This window comes from Eurypyga helias, unplaced genomic scaffold, assembly GCF_000690775.1.
Source record: "Eurypyga helias isolate BGI_N326 unplaced genomic scaffold, ASM69077v1 scaffold5621, whole genome shotgun sequence".
NCBI lineage: Eukaryota > Metazoa > Chordata > Aves > Eurypygiformes > Eurypygidae > Eurypyga > Eurypyga helias.
In genome coordinates this window covers 210,092-229,686 of record NW_010228796.1, presented here as the reverse complement: position 1 = coordinate 229,686, position 19,595 = coordinate 210,092, and the positions used below count along the sequence as shown (strand labels likewise).

General features: G+C 44.8%; 1 protein-coding gene across 1 annotated transcript in view; it reads left to right on the top strand.

The window, feature by feature from the left end:
* RAPGEF6 (Rap guanine nucleotide exchange factor (GEF) 6) overlaps nt 1-19,595 on the top strand; it is a 96,606-nt gene that overhangs the window by 57,944 nt on the left and 19,067 nt on the right. The window contains exon 7 of the mRNA XM_010160133.1: nt 19,380-19,511. Coding sequence (XP_010158435.1) covers nt 19,380-19,511 — 132 coding nt within the window. The remainder of the gene's footprint in view (nt 1-19,379; nt 19,512-19,595) is intronic.

The following is a 19,595-nucleotide window of genomic DNA, read 5'->3' as shown; positions in this document are numbered from 1 at the left end:
TTTTTTTTTTTTTCCCCCTCATCTCCGAGTTGCTTCAGTTTGGAGATTTGTCCTTAAACAGATGATTTTATAAAACGCTCACAGCGTTGTGCTGCAAGGAGCTGGGGCTGCAGGAATACGTGCATCAAAACCCAGCCCAGCCAGGAGTCGGGGGGATGCCCCACGAGCTGGGGTATGGAACTAGGTCAGGTTTTCCACCCCCGCTCGGGGCTGGGCGGGCAGGGCTGCGCAGAGCTGGCTGCAGCCCCCCGGGACCACCGCCGCGCTCATTGGCGGCACGGCCAGAGGGATGATGTCATCTCCACTTAAAGGCAAAACTCGAAGGAAATAGGATTTTGTTCCCATTATTGAGCTCGTGTTTACAGTAGTTGTAAAATGCGGCATCCACGCCAACATCTTGAGTGGATTGGGTTTCAAATGCACCGGGAGATGAATGTCTGCCCTGGCAGCTGGAGTTTGGGTGCTGTTGGTGTGCGAGCAGGCAGGGAGAGGTTTCCCTTAGCTGGGTGGGTTTTCTTTTCTCCTCGCTGTAAACTGTGCCGGTGCTAGCTGTAATACAGGTAACGCTGCGTGCAAGGCGTTGGGCGCTCGCTGCCGCTGGTGAGGGGTCGGCGTGGCGTTACGGCTGCCGTTTAATGTGCTTCCGAATGAAATTTTGGGAGTTATTAGAAGGGATGCGGTACAGTTATGTGTAAGGGGAAGCTGACGTATCCAGCCTATTGTTCGCCACTGAAGGAGCAGCAAAAGGAACAGCTGTTTGTATAGCTGGTGTAGTGCATTTCAAAAAGCTAAAGTCAGTATTGATATTTTTTTCAGCTTTTAAAAAACAAATAGACTCTGGGTTTGCAGATTTTGCAAGAGGAGGAATGAAGTTCAGATTTTTCCTTTATGTTTAAATACAGATTAAGCCCAGTAATGTTTCTGACGCCTGATTGCATCTATTATTATTTTCATTGTTTAACAGAGATCGTGTGAATGCAACATCAATACCAATTTCTTTTTCTTTTAAGGCCGTTTTGGAAGGTGCTAGGGGATGGGTGACTTAGCTGAGGCATACTCCCATCATAACTTGGGTTATACACCGGGAAGAGTTCAGCTTGGGGATGACTGCTGAAAGGAGCTGTTGCTTTGAGATGGGGTGGGATGTCTTGTTGGTGGAACTTGGCTTCCAGAATGTAGGAATCTTCTTCCACGTGCCCCTTGGCACAGCAGATGAACAAGAGCTTTCTGTGGATCGCATCAAACTGCCCGATTCGGTGTCCAAGGATAAGCAAACAAACAGAAAAGGGATTTTTGGCCCTCACCTCCACCAGGTCACTGTTGGAAGCTCCTCTGCTGTACGGGAGGGATGGCCATTGAGGGCTAGTTTGGGTTTGGAGAGTTTCCCTCCAGCCTGATCCCAACTGGGAATAGTGAGATACGTGGCGATGAAAATCCTTTCCGAAGAGAGGAAGACGGAAACAGTGAGTGCCCCTTCTTGCAGATGAAGTAAATGATCCAGAGCACTAAATAATGGCTTTACCAGCACCAGCTCTGCCCTCCCTTTCTCCGCCGTGCTTTCTCCCCTCCTTGCGCTGTTGCAGAAGTCATTTGCCTTCGAGGAATTGAAAGCCCCGCGGCAGTCCCAGCTCCAAGGTGTGGGATCCTGTAGGTGCTTCCTCAGGGCGGCTCTCCAGCAGGCTGGGCTGCCATCCAAGATACTAACCGCTCGCGAATATTTCAGTTTTTAGTTGCAAAAAGAAATTATAAAGCCAAATTGACTATGGCTGCAATAAGGCGATTTTGTTATAAACAGAATGGGTCCTGACTTGGGGGGGGAAACACCCACCAAAACTTTTAACATGGTTTCAGAACCAGTAAAATGATGAGGATTATAGCCATCACCTTTCAATAAGGAAGTTACTGCTCATCCTTTAGAGAAATCTCCTAATGGGTGTGTAGGCAGAGGTAAAAATCATAAGGCTCTTGTGTGACATACACACATAAAAGCAGGGATTGTTTTATTGTGAACCGGTTGTGCTTGTAGCCGTGTGTGCCTGTGAAGGTCTGCAGGTATTTATTTCACTGATTTCTAAATTTGGATGCAAAGATGAGAAATAATCCCCCTAAATGCTGTGGAAAGTGTTAATAGATACATGAGACTTATTTGAAAAGAAAACAGATTTAGCAGAAAGGAAACCATCCAGAGTTGCAGCATGTGCGTTAATGTAGATGATAAAATATATAAAATGTAACGGGGAGCAGGGGTGTTTTGCCGAGCAGTTGTGCCGATCTTTGTGTTTATATCAGGTCAGTAAAGATGCTCCGTTGACTGCATCTGCAGCTCCAGTAGCCAATTGATCTAATGCAGTTCCTAAAGGCTTTCTATACAGGTGATGTCATCCTTTTAGCTCCCTTCCCCTCCCACTCTCTTTCCTCCTTATTAGATATTTCATCTTGCTGCGGAGCATCCAATCGATGGGAGCTTCTCCTGAGGGAGCTGCTGAGAAGCAAGCAAAGATAGTAGGAATTAGGACTCCAGCCGTCAGCCTTGCTGTAGCCATGGACGTCCTGGTTTGCTGCGCGTTACAGGGATGTTTTAATTGGAAAAGCTAGGCGTGGATTAACCGGGCTATCTGGCTGATGCATTAGAATACTAAGCAACGCTGCAGAGTTGTAAACTGCATTAAAAAGAGGAGGGGGGGGTGGTGGTGTGTGCAAATGAGGAAGGGGTTTGTATTGCAGAGGCTTTTAAGGCATTCCACAGTACAAACCTGTTAGAGCATATATCCTGGAGCTACAGTCTGGACGCTAATTCAATTTTTGCTGTTGTGATGGACAAGAGTATAAAGAAGAAACTTTAATATCCAGGGTGTGGGATTCCTGAATCGCCGAAGATGCTGAAGAACCTTTGCAGAATTTCATCTACACTATGAAGGGGGGAAGTTTCCAAAAAGTGGACCCGAAGATAAGCCACTTGTAAATGCATTTTAGTGAAGAAGAGAAAGGAATTTGAAGAATTCATCTCTCACCTTTTAATGTATTGTTGCTTTAACCTGCAGTTCTAATCCATTTCAGAATTAATGCAGTTTTAACAGCACTTTTTGGGTACATGACTCTTGCCTGGGGGAGTGTATGGATATTTGTATCTGAAAAGCTAGGAAGCATTTTGATTTGAATTTATGTGCTTGTTAAAACTGGAACATTTTTATAGGAATTGCTGCTGCTGCTGCTAACTCCCTGCAATACTGAAAACTACTCCGGTCTAGTGGAAGCTGTAATTGAATTCAGTGTGAAATTCGAGCCCGAGAAGTTGCGTACATGTACGTTTGCTGCTTTGGTGTATGATTTTTAAAGAGAATCCAGAAGGGATTTTACTCCGTACTTTTCTGTGGCTTTTATTTGAGAAAGGAAACTTTTTTTCCATCCCCCCCCTCCAGCCTGAGAAATGGCTTTTCTTGTTCGCTGTTATGCCAACTGCCTGCAGCCGTGGGCCTCCAAAGTAAGTACGATTTTGTCGGTGCTGCATTTCTCTGACGCGTGTTGACAGTCGTGGGGCCGGTGGAACCTTGGCTTCTCGAACCCCGAGTGCTGCGCGGGTGAGATGCTGCACTCTGGGCTCTGCGGGGACTGTTCTGGAGTCATTTCCAATTGGGAGGGGGGGGAACCTTGAAATCTTGGAATTGTTTTATATGCAAATAGCTTACAAATGAACAGCGAGTATAGAAAATGCTGTTTCCTTCGGAAATGTGTAGAGCTTCCTTTTAAGCCTGTGAATGTGATGCAAGTGTTACGGAAGCGTAATGTTTTTATGACTGCTGGCATATTTTACTAACTTGAAATTACTGGTATACGAACCCACTGGTGTCCTAATTTTCAAGCTCTGGGAAGCTGTACTGCTTGTTTGCTTTCTGCAGCATCGTGGAATTGGTTAATTATTTAGCTGAACTATGTAATTACAATTAGCTTTAAAGGACACAAATAATTTTGTGTGTCTGAAGATGCAGGATTTCTCCGAAACTGGGGAGGGAAGAGTGTTTCTTTTAAAGAAGGTAATGAAATCTAGAACATTCAAGCAAACCCACCTATTGAGATAAAAGCCTTTAAAGAAATTAAAAAATACGCTGTCTGACTCTTAACTATTTGGTATGCTCGGTCAGAAAATTAGCCGAGTTGCTAGTATTTTATTGATGCTACTGCCAAGAAGTAGTCACCTAGGACACAGGAACTGCCTTATATGCCTGCCCTCAGGTTTCTATTCATGATTTTTTATTACAATTTTGTGTTTTTATTGCAGCTCGTAGAGTCTAGAATAAAGCTTGGGCAACTTGCTGGCGTGTGAAAGCTGGCAGGGCGTGAAGGCAGTGGGCAGAATCCTTGCGCTCTTGCCGTCGTCAGATACGGCGTTGGCTCAGGAGCGAGCAATTTGCTCTTGACTTCGGTCCCAAAAAGTTTGGAGTCTGAGTGACATGCCAATGTGGAGAGGCAGGAGGGGGAACAGCTCGGTGCGTGGAGTCCCTGGGCGGGATGGTTTTCCCTGTTCCATTTTTATGTCCAACAAAATGTACATGGAAGCGGTGGTGGTGGGGTTTCCGTGTGCAGTTGCCAAAATCAGTGTGTAAATACGTGGTGTACCTGTGGCCAAATTTTGGCTGCTTTGGCGTGTGCTGGGTCACGCTGTCGAGTGAAGCAGAGCTGCAGGTCCCCGTTGCCTTGAAGGGCAGACGGGCTCCGGGTGCTCGACCGGGTGATCGCGGCTCCGCACCCTTGAGTTCCTGCTGGGAAACGCTGGCCCGTTCCTACCATCATCGTGTCTCCATAATGCCTGCAGGCTCTTCTGCATTCTTCCTACTCTGTAGACATTAAAGGATCAGTTTACTTAAGCTGGGCTTACCTGCACCACCCTTATTAAGGAGGTCTGAGCGTGTCATACAGCTTAAAAGCTGGGAATGCTTAGTCACGTTGTACTTCAGCCAACACTGTTCTTCCATAGAGTTTGGGCCCAAGTGAGAAGCCACAAAAAAAGAAATCCTGTGCTCAAATAAGGGTTTGGTGGGGGTGAAATGGTAATGTAAAAATACTGTGAAGGCTGTTGACCCCCTGTGTCAGCTCTGTGGATGATGCCCAGTGGGTTGCTGCCGTGCCAGTCAAGCTATTCAGTCACCCATTTACTATTCATAAATGAAATGGTATAAAATGGTGGGGAGGGAGAGGCTTATTTTTTGTTTCTTGTGTGTTGTTGAGGGTTTTTTTTTTTTTTTGTAATGGCTGATGAAAACCAATTAACTGGTTTTGCACTCCAATCCCCAGCTAAAAGTTCTTTAAAACCACAAAAGAAAAAGCACCCTTCTGCAAAAGCCCGCAAAGGCCTCCCAAAACTCCTGCAAGCCGCCCCCCAACTTTTAAACATCAGTTCATGATGTTCTGCAACTCTGAAGGGAAGTGTGCACGGGATTGAACACACCGATGAGCTGAATCAGATCTGAGTTTGTTCCAATTTGGTCTTATCTGAGCTTTGTTCCACAAATCTGTTCCTACGACAGGTGTTTAATAATAATACAGCAACATGACTGATGTCAGAATTTTCAATGCACAAGTTTATAATTTGAAAATGTCAAGTATTTTATGGTGCTGTTTTGGAACTAGGACCAATTCTTGCCATAGAGCAGTGAACATCTGACTTCTCATTTGCTTTCTCAGTGATTAAATTCAAAATTTCATAGATCTATGTAGATACCTGTCCCAGAATTTTGTAACTTGGTTGCTTTTGAATTGGTATAGGACAATAGTCTGGAATTGGGCTGTTGACTCAGTTGTAATTATAACTGTTCCGAATGTGACAATGTAATGAGACATCTGTTTAATCAGAGCACAGTGATGTCATGTTTCAGATGACTAATCGGGAAGGTAAGCTGCCATGAAGGTACGTGAAGGAGAATACTTCTGAAGGTTAACCCTGACCTAAGGGGGCTGCTTGGGGTGGCTGTGGAGGGACCCGCAGGAGAAGCCAGGATGAGGAGCTCCGGCACCTCCTGGAAGGAGTTCCCTAAGGGGGTTCTACACCGGTTTGCATTGCACACCCCTCATCTCCCAGAGACCCCGCTGGTTTTGGCTTCTGAAAGTAGAAGGGAGAGTGTAGACATCTAAAGTAATCAATGCAATCTGTTTTCCTGCGTGAAGAGCTGCAAAAAGGAAGATAAACCGGGGGAGAGACCTGGGAGTTGTGAATTTGTGCAGTGCACTGAGGATGAGCTGTGCTGTGCAGGCTCTTGTAGAGGTCAGCAGGGTTTCTCAAGGCGATGCTGGTACTTGGGAACTCTCTTGGACACATTTCCATCTCCCTCGCAGTGGGAGGATGGTTGTTCCTCCCCCTGGTTCTGGCAGTTGAGTCTGGAGGTGCCCGCACAGAATCGCGTGTTGTAAGAGATGGTCTCTGCCCTGGGGACCGTACACTTTTGGAATTAATAGATGTAGAAGATGAGGTACAGATCCAGGCATCCTTAGCAAGCATGGGGGGTGTGATCCATGGTGGGGAGTGCGGCAAACGGTGATCAAAGCCGCCCCAGCTGTCAAACCGCGGGGACTCTGGAGGAGGGTAGAGGACTGGCGTCAGTCTTGTGGAGATGCTTCCACAGGCTGGTGGTATCTGTGAGGACAAGAGGCTTTCGACTTACGTTAAACTAAATTCCTCTCAGCCCAATGCAATATTTTAAGGCAAAAAGAATGTAAATATTTCAGGTGTATCTCAGCAAGATTCTAGTTGTCATCGTAATTCTGACCTGAACTTTCTTGCTGTCTGTTAAATTGCCTGTAAGGCACTTTGTGGTATTAGACTCTTAAACATAGATGTGCTAGGACGTGACTCTGCCAGAGAGCTCTGAACCTAACGATTTGGATGTATACAGTTCTCCTGTAATAGGAATTTTATGCACAATTTCCCAAGCCTAGAATGCATACAGTTTCCCCCATTTGTGTAGCAGGAGGGTCTGATGGGGAAAATACGGAGTAATTGGATAATGTATCTATAGAGGATATTTAAAAAGGGATGCTTTTTGAGATAATGTGCTTTTTATAGAAAATAAGGGGTTTTGAATTAACATCTAGGCTTTTTAAATGTTTGTTCCTGAAGGAAAACAGTTTCATTTAAGATCCCAGGTGGATGTTAAACTTGTCTTACGACAGTAGACAGTAATTTATTTTCTCTAGGCTTCTGTATTCTCCTTTTCTTTCTGCTGTTCAGATAAAATCTAATGCTGCTAAGCATAATTGCAAGATACATTTGCTCTGTAAAAGTTTGTGTTTGGGTTAGAGCAGAAGACTTGGTGTCATTTTTCAGTCCTGTTCCTATTTCTGCTGTTGTCTCACAAGGACAAGCTATAGTTACCCATAACTAAAATGAGTGTAACACCATCTTCTGATTCCAAGGGGCATCAGTTTGATCTCCAACATCTTGACTTGAAACCTTCATGCTATTAAAAATTATTTTCAGCTCCTCAGAAGAAAAACAGAGCTTGGAGAGTGTGTCCTTGATTTGATTCGATGTCATCCTTGTCTTTGCTAATGCACTTGCATGGAACATAACCCCTGCTAGTTTGAATTTTAAATGTTTTCTGTGCAAGTAGAGTAACTGATCCTTTGCTTTCTCTTTTCAGTCAATTTTGGTGACGTCCTTCTCTTCCTCTTGGCCTTGCCTCTCCCTCCAACCTTTCTCTGTCCATGCCTGTAGCTTCCAGCCTGAGTTTCTGTGGTGTGGAGCACCCCATTGTCACTTGGAGCGGGACCGAGGGCGCTGGGCGCCCGAGCGTGCGAGTTTGGGCAGGATGATTGCCCTGCGAGCTCCTCTCTTCTGGTTCCTGATGGTTCTCTTCCTTCCCACCGACTTTGGTTTGTATGGTTGAGCTCTCGTTGGAGTTTCTGGAGTTTCAGCCAGCTCCTGAGAGTATTGATGGTCTCTCCTATTCCATATTTTCTGATCTTTTTCCTCTCCATCCCCTGCAGCAGGAGGATTGCCTTGTTTCTCCATCTTAATTGATGGGTAGGAGCACAGCCCTTGGTTAGCCCATACGCCGCTCCCTGAGCGCTTGGCGAGCGAGTGCGTGGACCAACGAATGGCGATTTTCCTTAGGCTTAGCTAAAAGCTGAACTCTGTTTTCTACAACAGCTTGCAGGATACCTTCTGTGAACCTCTTTAAAATGCACTTTTTGCTTGACAGTTAGTTAACCTTAAAGTGGTTTGATAGGAGCTGTGTGGCCATTTCCTCTAGAAAGCCTGGGTTTTCCTATACTTCCGTGTAAGGTACGTTGAGGTTAGATGCAAGTACACATCGTACTACTTTTCAATAGACAAAGCCTTTTCCTGCAATATTGTTTTTATCGGAAAAGGGCTCTTAATATTCAAATAAATACCTATCTGTTCATTTATTTCCTCCTAGACTTTGTTTGTTTTAATCGTGCTTTGTTACAATTCAGCTTCCACCAACAGCCTGGTTCGGGACCACCCTGTTTTGCTCCTCTCACTTCCACGAATGCATTTCTTTATGAATGCAGAAAGCAAATGCAGATGGGAGATTGGTGCTCCTTTGTGGGTTTTTTTTTTGCACAAACAGGATCCAGGCGCCTCATTACACAGCTCTTAGCCGAGTGCTGCTTGCAGCATCGGTGTCCTCGCCCCGCACGTCCTCGTAGCCCTGGTAGGTACATCCCTGGAGCCGGTTGGTTGTCACTTGGATGGCATTATGGTGAAGGGAGGTTGTAGCAGCCTGAGGATGTGTGAAGAGGGACCATCATCGCCGCGGTATTTTACCAATCAGTGTGTATAAGAGTTTATAAATTATTCAGCTGAGATGAAACTCAGCGTAGATTAGGAATTTCATGTGCCCTGAAGTATTGTCTCAGGATGAGAGCTTCCCCAGCGTCGGGCTGCTGTCGCCTGTGTGGCTGCTGGGATTTTAATGACTTGTGAAACTGCAGCTCCTTACAGAAGTCGTAGCATCACTAGCAGCTGCCGCAGTTTGTTCACTACTGTAATTATTTAGACAAGGCTCTTGTTAGTCTTGTAGTATATTAGTTTTCAGCGGCGAGAACAAACAGTAAAATTTGAACTCTGGCATTGAAAAATAAGTCTCTTTGAACATTCTTGTTACATTTTCATTATAAGAAAATGCAATTGTTGGCATTTGAAGTGTGTTACGCTGTGAGTAGATCAGGGAAGAGTTGATCTGTATTAGTTGATGATTGTGGGGAAAAACCCAACCAACCAAACAAAAAACCAAGCCAAAACAAAAAATCACAACCAACCCTCCTCCCCCCCAAAAAAAAATCCCAAAGAAAAAATCCCCCCAAACCAAAACAAACCACATTTACATGTCAGATATTCCCAGCATTATGGAGTTCTCATCGACAGGGTACATTTTTCTGTAGGTGAAGCCCCCACTTCTCCAGAGCAGAGATACTTGCGTGTCAGATGCTTGGCATTACCCTGAGTTAAGGCATAGGAGTAATCTATAATTTAGACATATGAAAACCAAATTAAAATTGCATTACATGTGTGGTTTAAGGCAACACCAGAATTTAGTTTGAAATTCTGTCCTCATATCACCTTCTTGTAACTAAGGAAATGTAATACTTTTTCTAAGCACTGTAAGAGCCATGAAGACCAAGAAGCTCTTGGCTGCTGGGGCATGGTGCAGTCTCTAGGGATTTTTAATTCTTTTAGATGTTGGGGTTTTGTTTTTTGTAAGTCTGGGGTAATTTTAGGAGAGCTACAAGGGTAGTTTACAGGGCTCTGCAACGCTGTTGTGAATGGAATCAACTTGGTCCTTACTTCTTTTGAGACATGTCTGTAGCACTAACGATGAGTGAGTATGTGCTGTAGCAAATGAATTGAAACCAGTTCTGAAATAAATACTGTCAGCCACCCAATCTTTTGTATGTTTTAAAAAAAGACAATGATCTGAAGTTTGTGTAGTCAGATAGGCACCGTTTTGCTTTGCATCATGTGAGTGAAGGTTGCAGGACTGTATCTGAACCTGCCAGGCTAATACCCGATCCATCGGTTGGCTTTAAGAACAAACCAAAGGAAGGCATCGCTGCTGCTCTTTCAGAATCCGAAGAAATCTTTTCATGCCACTGGTGGAACATCTGTGCTCTTGATGTAGGAAAGGTTTTTGTTTGCCTTGAGTGAGTTGATGTCAGCATAGGCCATCGGCTGCGCTCGCCTTACCCTCTCTGGGTGCCTAAGTGGCCTCTTTCCGTGTCTCAGAGGAACAACTTTCTCCTCGCCCATTAACACAGCTCGAAGTGTATTTTAAACACTTTGAAACTGGAGCAGAACTGTGGTTCGTATGTTAAAGCTCAACATAAACCAGAGTTTATTTATGTAAAACCTTAGGAAAAAAGGTAATGAAGATTCTTCAAAATAACTTCAGAGAACCCTAGTTATTTTTAGTGATTTCTCGCTGGTTTACTGGCAGGATGTAGGAGAGGATTAAATAATTTACATACTGATGACAAGGGAAAAAGTCTGAGAAGGTGTTTGGGTTTTTTTTAACCTGTTTTCTCTTTGTTCTTAGGTGGAATGAATGGGATGGATGAGAGCAAAAAGTGGGATACAGGAAGGTTTGCTTGGAGAGAGACTAACTGTGTGTCAGTGAGCATAAGCATCGCTGCTCTTGTTTCAGTAGACCGTAGAAAGAAAAAATAGAACTAATTAATTAGTTAGCTTGTGAAAATGAACAAACTGTTGATGGAATTGCAGGCATGTAGTGACACCATCAAAACAGCTGGGAAATAAGATGCTGGAATGCAGAGTTGGCTCGAACTGGAGGCGAGGTGAAGCAGCAACGCTCTTGAGTGAGCCGTGTAGGACACCCATCCCACCCTCAGAGAAAGCTTTCCGCTGCTGCTGTAGGTGCTTGGCATGTAGGAAACCATGAAGCTATCAGAGGTGTACGTGGGATTGCAAAGTAAAGAGAAAAGATCCCGGCAGGGCTGCCAAAAACTGGCGGGATCCAGAGTCTGGAAGTGCAAAGGGGAACTAGAAGGAAGAAATCGGTGCAGAACTGTTTCGTTCTAATATTGACTGCATGGAGGATTGTGAGTCAAGGTCATTGAAGAGAAGGCGGATGAAGGGAATGGGAGGATGTAGATGCTGAAAAGGGGAGAGGTGGGTGCTGGCAGAGGGTTCCCAGGACCCAGCTCTGGGGTCAAGTGGTCTTTTAAGTTTGGCAATTTTGTTTAATTTCTTTTTTTCTTTTAAAGCTGGAGGCAGATGTGTTTTTAGCTGGCTGTTTGTAACAGTCTAAACTTTGTGTATCAGCTGAGGAAAGAAAATTTCTGCCCCTTAAACCACTTGGGTAAGACCGAGGCTGTGCGGGAGCGTTTCCTAAAGCTCAGAGGTTACCAAGTGTAATCACAGCTAACGCTCTCAGGACGTGTTAATGGGTTCCATCTTGAAACGGTGGAAACCTCAAGCAATAAACAAAATAATAAATATATGTGCCTTAAAATTGGGATTGCTCGTTCGGAGAGAGAGCTGGTTTCGGCGGTGAGATGGTTGGGTTGGTGTAGCAGTCGGTGCGCGGTGGTTTTTATGGGCATGTGTATCGACACTGGGGGGGCTGCACTGTGCTTGTCCCATGTGTTCCACGGAGATACACCCCCTGTTGTTTCCGAATATTTGTCTGGTTGGCAACATTTCAGGGAAGTTCAGAAAAGCAAATAAGGTATAAGGTTACTGACAGTCTGTAAAACCAAGGACAGAAAATCTGCTTACACAGCCTGGAAAAGGACAGACTGTTCCCTTGGAGGCTGCTGTGTCCAGACTAGATCGATCGGCTGTAAACATCCATACAGGGAGCTAGAAAAACTGATGAAAAACTTGGCTCTCAAGGAGTGTCACTAAAGAATGAGGGGAAACTTTTGCTTCCTTATTGCCTATTTTATTTCTATTAATTTGAATTTGTAATGGAACACTCTACACCAGGAGAATTAGACAGACTGTGCTTCTTTCAGTGATTTAGTTTCTGATGCTGAATCCTTTGGTCAGTGCCCTTGTTGCAGGATGTTTCTGAACATGTTTAATAAACATGCCATTCACCACAGGTTGAAACGTGATGGTCAAGCTGCTTTTACACATAGAAGAAGCCATTTCATAGGTCTTGTGCCCATCTGTCAAGACTATTTTGCAAATTCGTGTTGTCTGTGCCTTTTCAGGATGTGTTTTCCGGATATCCAAAAAACTTGTGATACAAAGGTTGCTTTTCCATAGGGGAAAGATACCAGCAAATCCAAAAGTAAGTCACTTAGGAAATACAGCATGAACAGCCTGGTTTCTGTGTCCAAGGAGCAGCTTCTGAGTGCCTTCCCTGGAAAGAATGGGGAATAGAAAGACAAAAACCTTGGTTTAGCCCTTTTGCAACAGAACCTCACTTACGACTTCTGTGTTTACCTTTCTCTCTATATGAACTCCACAGTGATTTTTCTGAGGCCTTAATTTTTAGCAAAACCTTCCTGGGGAGCACATAAAGGAAAGAGATGTCCCCAGGCTAACTATCCTTTTTAGTGTGCTTCGCAAAAGAGTTGATTGGTGGCCATCTCGTCAAAGATCACGTAATTTGCTCTGTTGTACAGGCCATGTGCAATCTTAAAAATCTGTTATACCAAAATTAGCTTTTAATTTAATTCCTGAGTATTCTGTGTGACTTCACTGCTGAGAGTAAATGGTGTTTACGTAGGAAGTAAATATCACTGCAGACGCACTCTGCTGGGGCTGGTAGCAGTGGTCTGTTGGCTTGAGATGTGCCATGTATCAGAATTCATACTCCAATTAATTTCAAAATTACAGACACAAGACCTGGTGAAAGTTGGCAAATTACTTCTTGTGTTGCATGTGTTACCATGGCTAGAGGTAGAAATGCTACTGCAAAGCCAAAGTCAGTATTAATTTAGAAAATTGGTGTTGGGAAGTCTCTGGCCAGGCACAGGTATCCCACTGTGTCTTTGGTTATTGAACACTTCAAGCTGGATGTCTTAAAGGTTTGATACTTTCAGACGAGATCAAGCGAGATGCAGTCCGGTTGACTGCACTGGGTGACTGGAGAATTACGTGTTCACGTTCAGCGTAGTCGTAGCTGTTGCAAAGCGTTTTGCGGCCCTGGAGGAGAATTACTGCCTCATTGTAAATTTGGGGTGCTTTTGGTGATGAAAGTGGAATGAAGTAATAAAACTGAAGGCACCTTCCTGTTGTCCAAGAAGAGAGCTGGGTATTGGCTGGTTGGTTCAGATGCAGAAAATGTTGAATAACCTGTGAGGCTTGGGGAATGGTGCAGCAGTATCAGTTGTCAGTGTTGGCACCAAGCTGGCCCTTTTTGAAGAAAGAATATCCAGCACCCACATCTTGAAAGCTTCCAGCGATGGGGCTCTACCGTGTCTCGGGAGAGGTTGTTCTGGTGATTGATTGCTCTCACAGTAGAAAAAATATCTTTCTTATATTAAGATGAAACCTCTCCTGGTGAAACATGCACCCATTGCCTCCTGTCTTACCCTTGTGTCTCCCCATGAAGACAGAGCCTCCATCCTTTTTGTAGCTGCCCTTTAAGTACTGGAATCCGTGGGGAGGTCACCCTGACCCTTGGCTTCTCCAGGGAGGAGAGACCCAACTCCCTCAGTCCTTCCCATGGGGCAGGTTCATCATCTTCATGGCCCTCCTTTGGACCCTCTGCAGTCTGTCCACCTCTGTTCTGAATTTCAAATCAAATCTTCTTTTGCAAGTATAGCTTGTTGAAATGGGGAAAGATAGAGCCGGGCTCCGGGGAGCGGTTCTGACCACCAAACCTGAAGCTTTCAGTTATAATCCAGCGCTTACCACGTGCTGTTCCTTAATTCTTTTCTCATTCGGACAGTTTACCATAAATAAAATAATTTAGTGAAACGCTTTGCGTGTTTGGAATGGTTAATCAGGAAATAATTTTGGAACACTGAGTGTATAGTTTATTTGACAAATTTACTGGCTGTTAGAGTATAAATTGCTCATGACTGAAGTTTATAGCTTTTTTGCTGTATTCCTTGGTTCTCAGCAATTCTTTTGTTCTTTTTTCCTCTTTACCCATTGTTAGCTCATAATTTTAGCTAACCAAACAATATCTCTACGGGTTCAGATCAAGGGTCCGTATGCCCCATACGTGTTCCCCTGTGTCCTGCAGAGCATCATTGAGTGGTTTTCCCTGGGAGACCTTCGGGCTGGGGTGGATGCCGTAGGGTCTGTGTTCCCTTCTGCTTCTCCCCTCCTCATCTGGGCTCTGTCTCCTCCACAAACCTCCCTGGGTTTCATCCATCACCCCCGACATCCACTGTTTTCTCCCCACTCTTCCCAAGGACCAATCCCTTTTTTCCAGGGATGCTCAAGGACGAACACGAGTAGAGATTGTTCCTTTCCGTGCTTTGTTGCTTTTGCAGCGTCCCATCACTGCGTGTCTCTGTTCCTCTGCTTCCTCCAGCCATTCCGAGCATCAGTGCTGCTCCCAGATCTCCCACTCCGGCTCTGCTTCTCCGTTCAAACCTACAAATCAGTGTCTCAATGCAATTTGTCTTCTACAGCATGTGCAAGACCTGCGCATCCTTTCTGCCCAGATAGGAGTTACGTATACTGCTCTTCCTCGTTTGGGTGTTCCCACCTGCGAGTTCCCATATTGTATTGTGCGGCAGGAGAAACGGCAGGTTTGGGGCTTCCAGGGGTTTTCGTAGTTTCTCTGGTTTAGCCGTGTGTTCTGAGTTGTTGGGGTTTCTCTACGCCTCGCTTAGGTGCTGGATGGCTGCACCCATGAAATCAGGAGTTTGGCTTTTGCTATTGGATTCTTCACCTCGTGGGTGTTTTCACGGTCGGTGGCTGTGGGTAGAGTTTAGTATTTGGTACATGTTTTTTTTATTAACTGTTACTTAGAACTGTTTTTTAGGCTGGCATGTCCTCTGCCCTCCCCTCCTCTCTCCCTAGCGTTGCTGCGTCCCAGTGAGCAGGTTGGGGGGACCCCATGTCCCACCTTCCGAAATTTCACTTGCGTCTAACAAAACGCAATCCTGGCTGCAGTCACTTCTGGGTTTGGTGACAGGACAGACTGATGCTGCCATTAGGACGAGCTTCTAAAGGACTTAGTGTTTTTTCTTTCCTTTTTTCCTGTTGCAATTTCCAGTATCTGTAAAATCTCCCTTAGTGATTCAGGGGTTTTCGGTGTAATTACGGACTGTATTTGCCTGACTCTGTGGGAGGGCAGAGCTGTAGGTGGCTGTGCAGACTGTAACTTCTATTTTTCTTAATTTCCTTTCACTCACAGCTCTGAGCCCCAGTATGGCATTTCAGCAGGGTGGGGGTTTGGTGCTAAATATCCCTTTGTTGGGAAAGGTCAGTCACAAGGATGCGCTGGCACCGATGTCAGGACTGGCTGTGCCAGCACGTCGGGCACATCCGTATGCGAATTCCAGACTGTCCCTTCTTGTGAGAAAACGTAATTGTGATGGTTTAAAGTGGCAAGCTGTCTGTTTCTGTACTGAGGGTTTTTTCGGGTGAAAAATCAAGGTGATTGGGGTTTTACTGTCTGTGGCTGCTGGGGCACACAACCAGCCAGAGAATAATGCAGGGATATATGTCTGCACCCAAGAGCCTCTGACGTGGACGTAGGTGAATGCTGCTGGTTTGAACTTTCCCTAACACATAATTTTTAAAGGAATGATGCGATTGTAACAACAGTTTCTAAGTTTCTCCCACAAAAAAGATCAGTCAAATAATAAGTGACCATTATTCACCAGTAGTTAAGACAACGTTATAGCACTTTCAGCAACTTTATTGCCACATCCAGCAAGTCCTTCCTGCATCCGCTGTCATGTTGTTACGGAAACACCCTAGCCGTGTGTGGCTGCTTAGTGAGCTCTGAAAGAAAGAACAATCAGTTTGGGTAATAAAAACGACATAGGAAAGGCAGAAGCTGTGATTTATTTTGGGAGATTGAGTAGAGTGGCAAGCAGCACTTTAAAGGTCACTTGTCTCAAATAAACCTTATCTCTCTCTCAAATTTAAAGAGAGATTGTGGTGTTTCCTTGCATCTAACCTGCATTAAATGTCTTTTACAAGGACATAGTGCAGAGTCCAGCCGGAGCGTCGTACGTGCCCGTGTGCTTTATAGGTGATGGAAGTGAATGGGAGTGCTGGCAGGGGGAATGAAGATCAGCTGTGAGTGATGAATGAGTTGATAAGAAATAGCCCTCTGGGAAGGCTGGTGGTGTTCTGAGCTGGACTTCGAGGTGGATTTGTGCAAATGGTGTATAAAGTACATACACAACTTCCTTTGTTTTGAGCCATGTCTTGTTCCAGCAGTACTTCTCAGCTGAGGTGTACAGAACAGCCTTCGTCACAAGAATCTCAAGGTTTAAACTAAATTAGGGATCAAAAACGACATGGAAATGTGTGCCTGTGTGTGTCACTGAGCCAGAATGGGCTGCAGTAGCCCCCGTTTTTGGTAGAGAGCAGGCATCTGCCCTTGTTCTCTGGGGAAATCCTGCAGAATCCCTCCTGCTCGTTCTCTTCCCAGATCCCCTTGGAAAGTTTGAAAATCATTATGAGTCTGGATAGCAGGGAGCTTCAGTTAGATTTCCTTGTGTCTGTATAATCACAGTCGGCGTGGGACTTGCTCATGAAAGCAGTCTCACTGAAGCTGAGCTCCGATCTGGTCATTGGAATGGGGAGACGGGCACAGGCTGAGGAGTTGGCTGCAAAACTGCTCGTGTTAAGCTGCGGTGCTGAATCCATGCGGGTTGGTTTGTTCCATAATTTACTAAACCACCTGGATTTTTCAGTTTCACTGACCTACAGTGTATCAGTGGCTGCCAGCAGCCCTGCCTAGCAATTTGCTGTCAAGTACCGGGCTGCTGCTGGATGTCATCGTGCTCCCTGGCAAGGGATGCGCTGACCTTGCTCGTACGTGCCTCCCTGCCTTTCTCCTGGCCGATGGCACTGCAGAGGAGCCGGCTGACGTGTGAAGCTCCAGGGAGCATCGGAGCAATGTCACCCTGCGGCACAGGCTGCGGCGGCCGCCCTGCTGCTGCACAGCGCTGGAACGGTGGACTGGGGGACAGCCTGGGGAGCGACCCCCACCAGCACCACGTTGGCAGCGTTAGAGTATCGGTGGCTTCACCAGCGTCCAAATCGCCGCAGGCTTTAGGGGAGATAATGTGCCGCGTTCTGCCTCGTGTCCATTAGAAGCAGTAGATCGTGGAATCATTTAGGTTGGAACAGACCTTTTAAGATCACAGAGTCCAAGTGTAAACCCAACACTGCCGAGTCCGGGGCGTGCTTTTCTGTACGTGGCACAAGAACGTGCGCTGTAGGAAGTATTCATTTGGATTTAAAAAATACCCTGGTAGTGCTCCAGCCCAGAATTAAATCCCAACGTTCCTGCTTCGCTCTTAACACGATGTTGGCGGCGTGGTTTAAGAGGTCACGTCTCGGTGTACGTCAGCTCTTACCGTGCGTGCTGGCAGAGAGCGAGTGTACCTTTTGGCCACCGGATTGAATGTTGTCAGCTGAGTGGTTTGACCTTTTTGCTCTTCTCAAACTCTGAAAATAGATTTTTTTTTTTTTTTCCCCAGCCTGTAAAACCTTTTGGTGGCTAAACATAGACTTCAAAGTGTTGTGTTTCCTTTGTATTTGGATCAAGTTCGCTTTTGCTTGGGGTTTTTTTATGGGAGTTTGTGAAAGTTGGCAATTTCTCACTTTTCAAACTGTCTTCCAAATCCACGTGAACATAGATATTCATTTACAGGTTGGACATTTCATTCTTTCTTTCTGCACGTAAAATATATACAAAACCAGAATAATATAAATATTAGGATAGTGAAAAATAGTTTTGTAGTCTTTCAGTTCCCAGAGTTAGTCTGCAAGTAACAATCTGTGCTGGGTTTTAGAGGCCGTAGGATGGGTGGGATTGAGTAGTGATAGTGAAAAATAGTTTTGTAGTCTATCAGTTCCCAGAGTTAGTTTGCAAGTAACGATCTGTGCTGGGTTTTAGAGGCCATAGGATGGTGGGATTGAGTAGCAGTTGCCAACGCCAGTGTCACTGGGAGTGCAGATGACACAACATCCTGCGTGTTCCTCACAACAATTTTCATGGTCCGAATTACGTTACATGTGTCAGAGCTGCTCTCAACCTGTTTTTTTCTGAAAGTGGGGAAGGTTTGGAGGGACCTACAGTGCCACTTACGGTTTCAGAAAATGTGAGCAAGTATTTCTAAATCCAGTGGGCTCTTCAAAAAAAGGACAGAAAAGCACAATTCCTACTGAAGGCCTGGTTTCCATTTCTCATAAGTCCAGTCAGTATTTTTAAAGTTGATATTGGATCAACATCATCTCTACAATACTATCTTTTAATTTCTAGGCCTGAGTATCTAGTGGTGGACACGACTGTGCAATTTTGCTTTACGGAAGAAACCTTTTCATTATGATCGTGGTACTTGATGCTGTCGGAGTGGTTTTGAACTTTTCTGCATCAGAACTTTTTTTTTAAAGGAATAGTATATAATTTTTTCGTTTATAAATGGTAAAAGTATATGCATTCTATCATTTTAGCATTTATGATTCTCTGATACAATGTTCTTCCCATATAGTGGTGTGTAAATTTAAAAAAAACACTGGAAATAAATGTGGCAGAAAATAAATGGGCAGCTGAATTAGAGGATTGGTTATTTCCATGTGGCTTTGTTTCCTCAAAAGCCTACCACTGACTTGTACTTCTTTCAATAGAAAGAACACGTTTGTGGGCTCGAGTCATGCACTACAATGTGTGTGCCTACATACGGGTGTGCACCTACAGAGAGGTGTGTAGGGTGGAAGTACTATTGTGCGGACACGTACCAAGCGTGCATAATACTCTGCTCGTTTTCTTAAAGAAACTCCAAAGCATTTTGTGGACCAAAACTTCTCTTTAGCTCACATTCCTTTTTGTTCTATATTGGTGTTTTCTAAAGGTTATTCTTGAACTAAGGCGTGAATTGTTTTTATCAACAGAAACTCTGCTTCGTATTGGTTCGAATCATAAGATAATGTTTAAGACCATGGGCTATTTGGCTGGCATCACCTATTTGTCATCTTACACGCTCTTAATCCTGTTGGTGTATATCAGTGAGCTGTGAAGAAGCTAGGCCTTTCTTTTATGGAAAGATCCATCGTTTTCTCTCAGTCATACAAAATCTGAAGTGTGATTGGGCAAGATTAGCCTAAATTAGCTTCATCTCAAAATGTACGTCAACTTACAGATGGATATTCAAATGTTTAACAAAAGGTTTATGAATAACTTTGTCTTCTAATCAGACTTACACATCTTTTCTCCTTTCTTTCCCCAAATCCGTTTTATATACAGCTTCCAGCTGATCTTACCAAGATGCATCTTACGGACAACCCTCATCCTCAGGTGACTCACGTCCCCTCAAGCCAGTCGGGATGTAGCATTGCCAGTGACTCTGGGAGCAGCAGTCTGTCTGATATTTATCAGGTAAAATTGCATTTTTCTCTTATTTTCTCCAAGGGCTGGAGCCCCTCTGCCATGGAGACAGGCTGGGGGGGGGGGGGGGGGTAG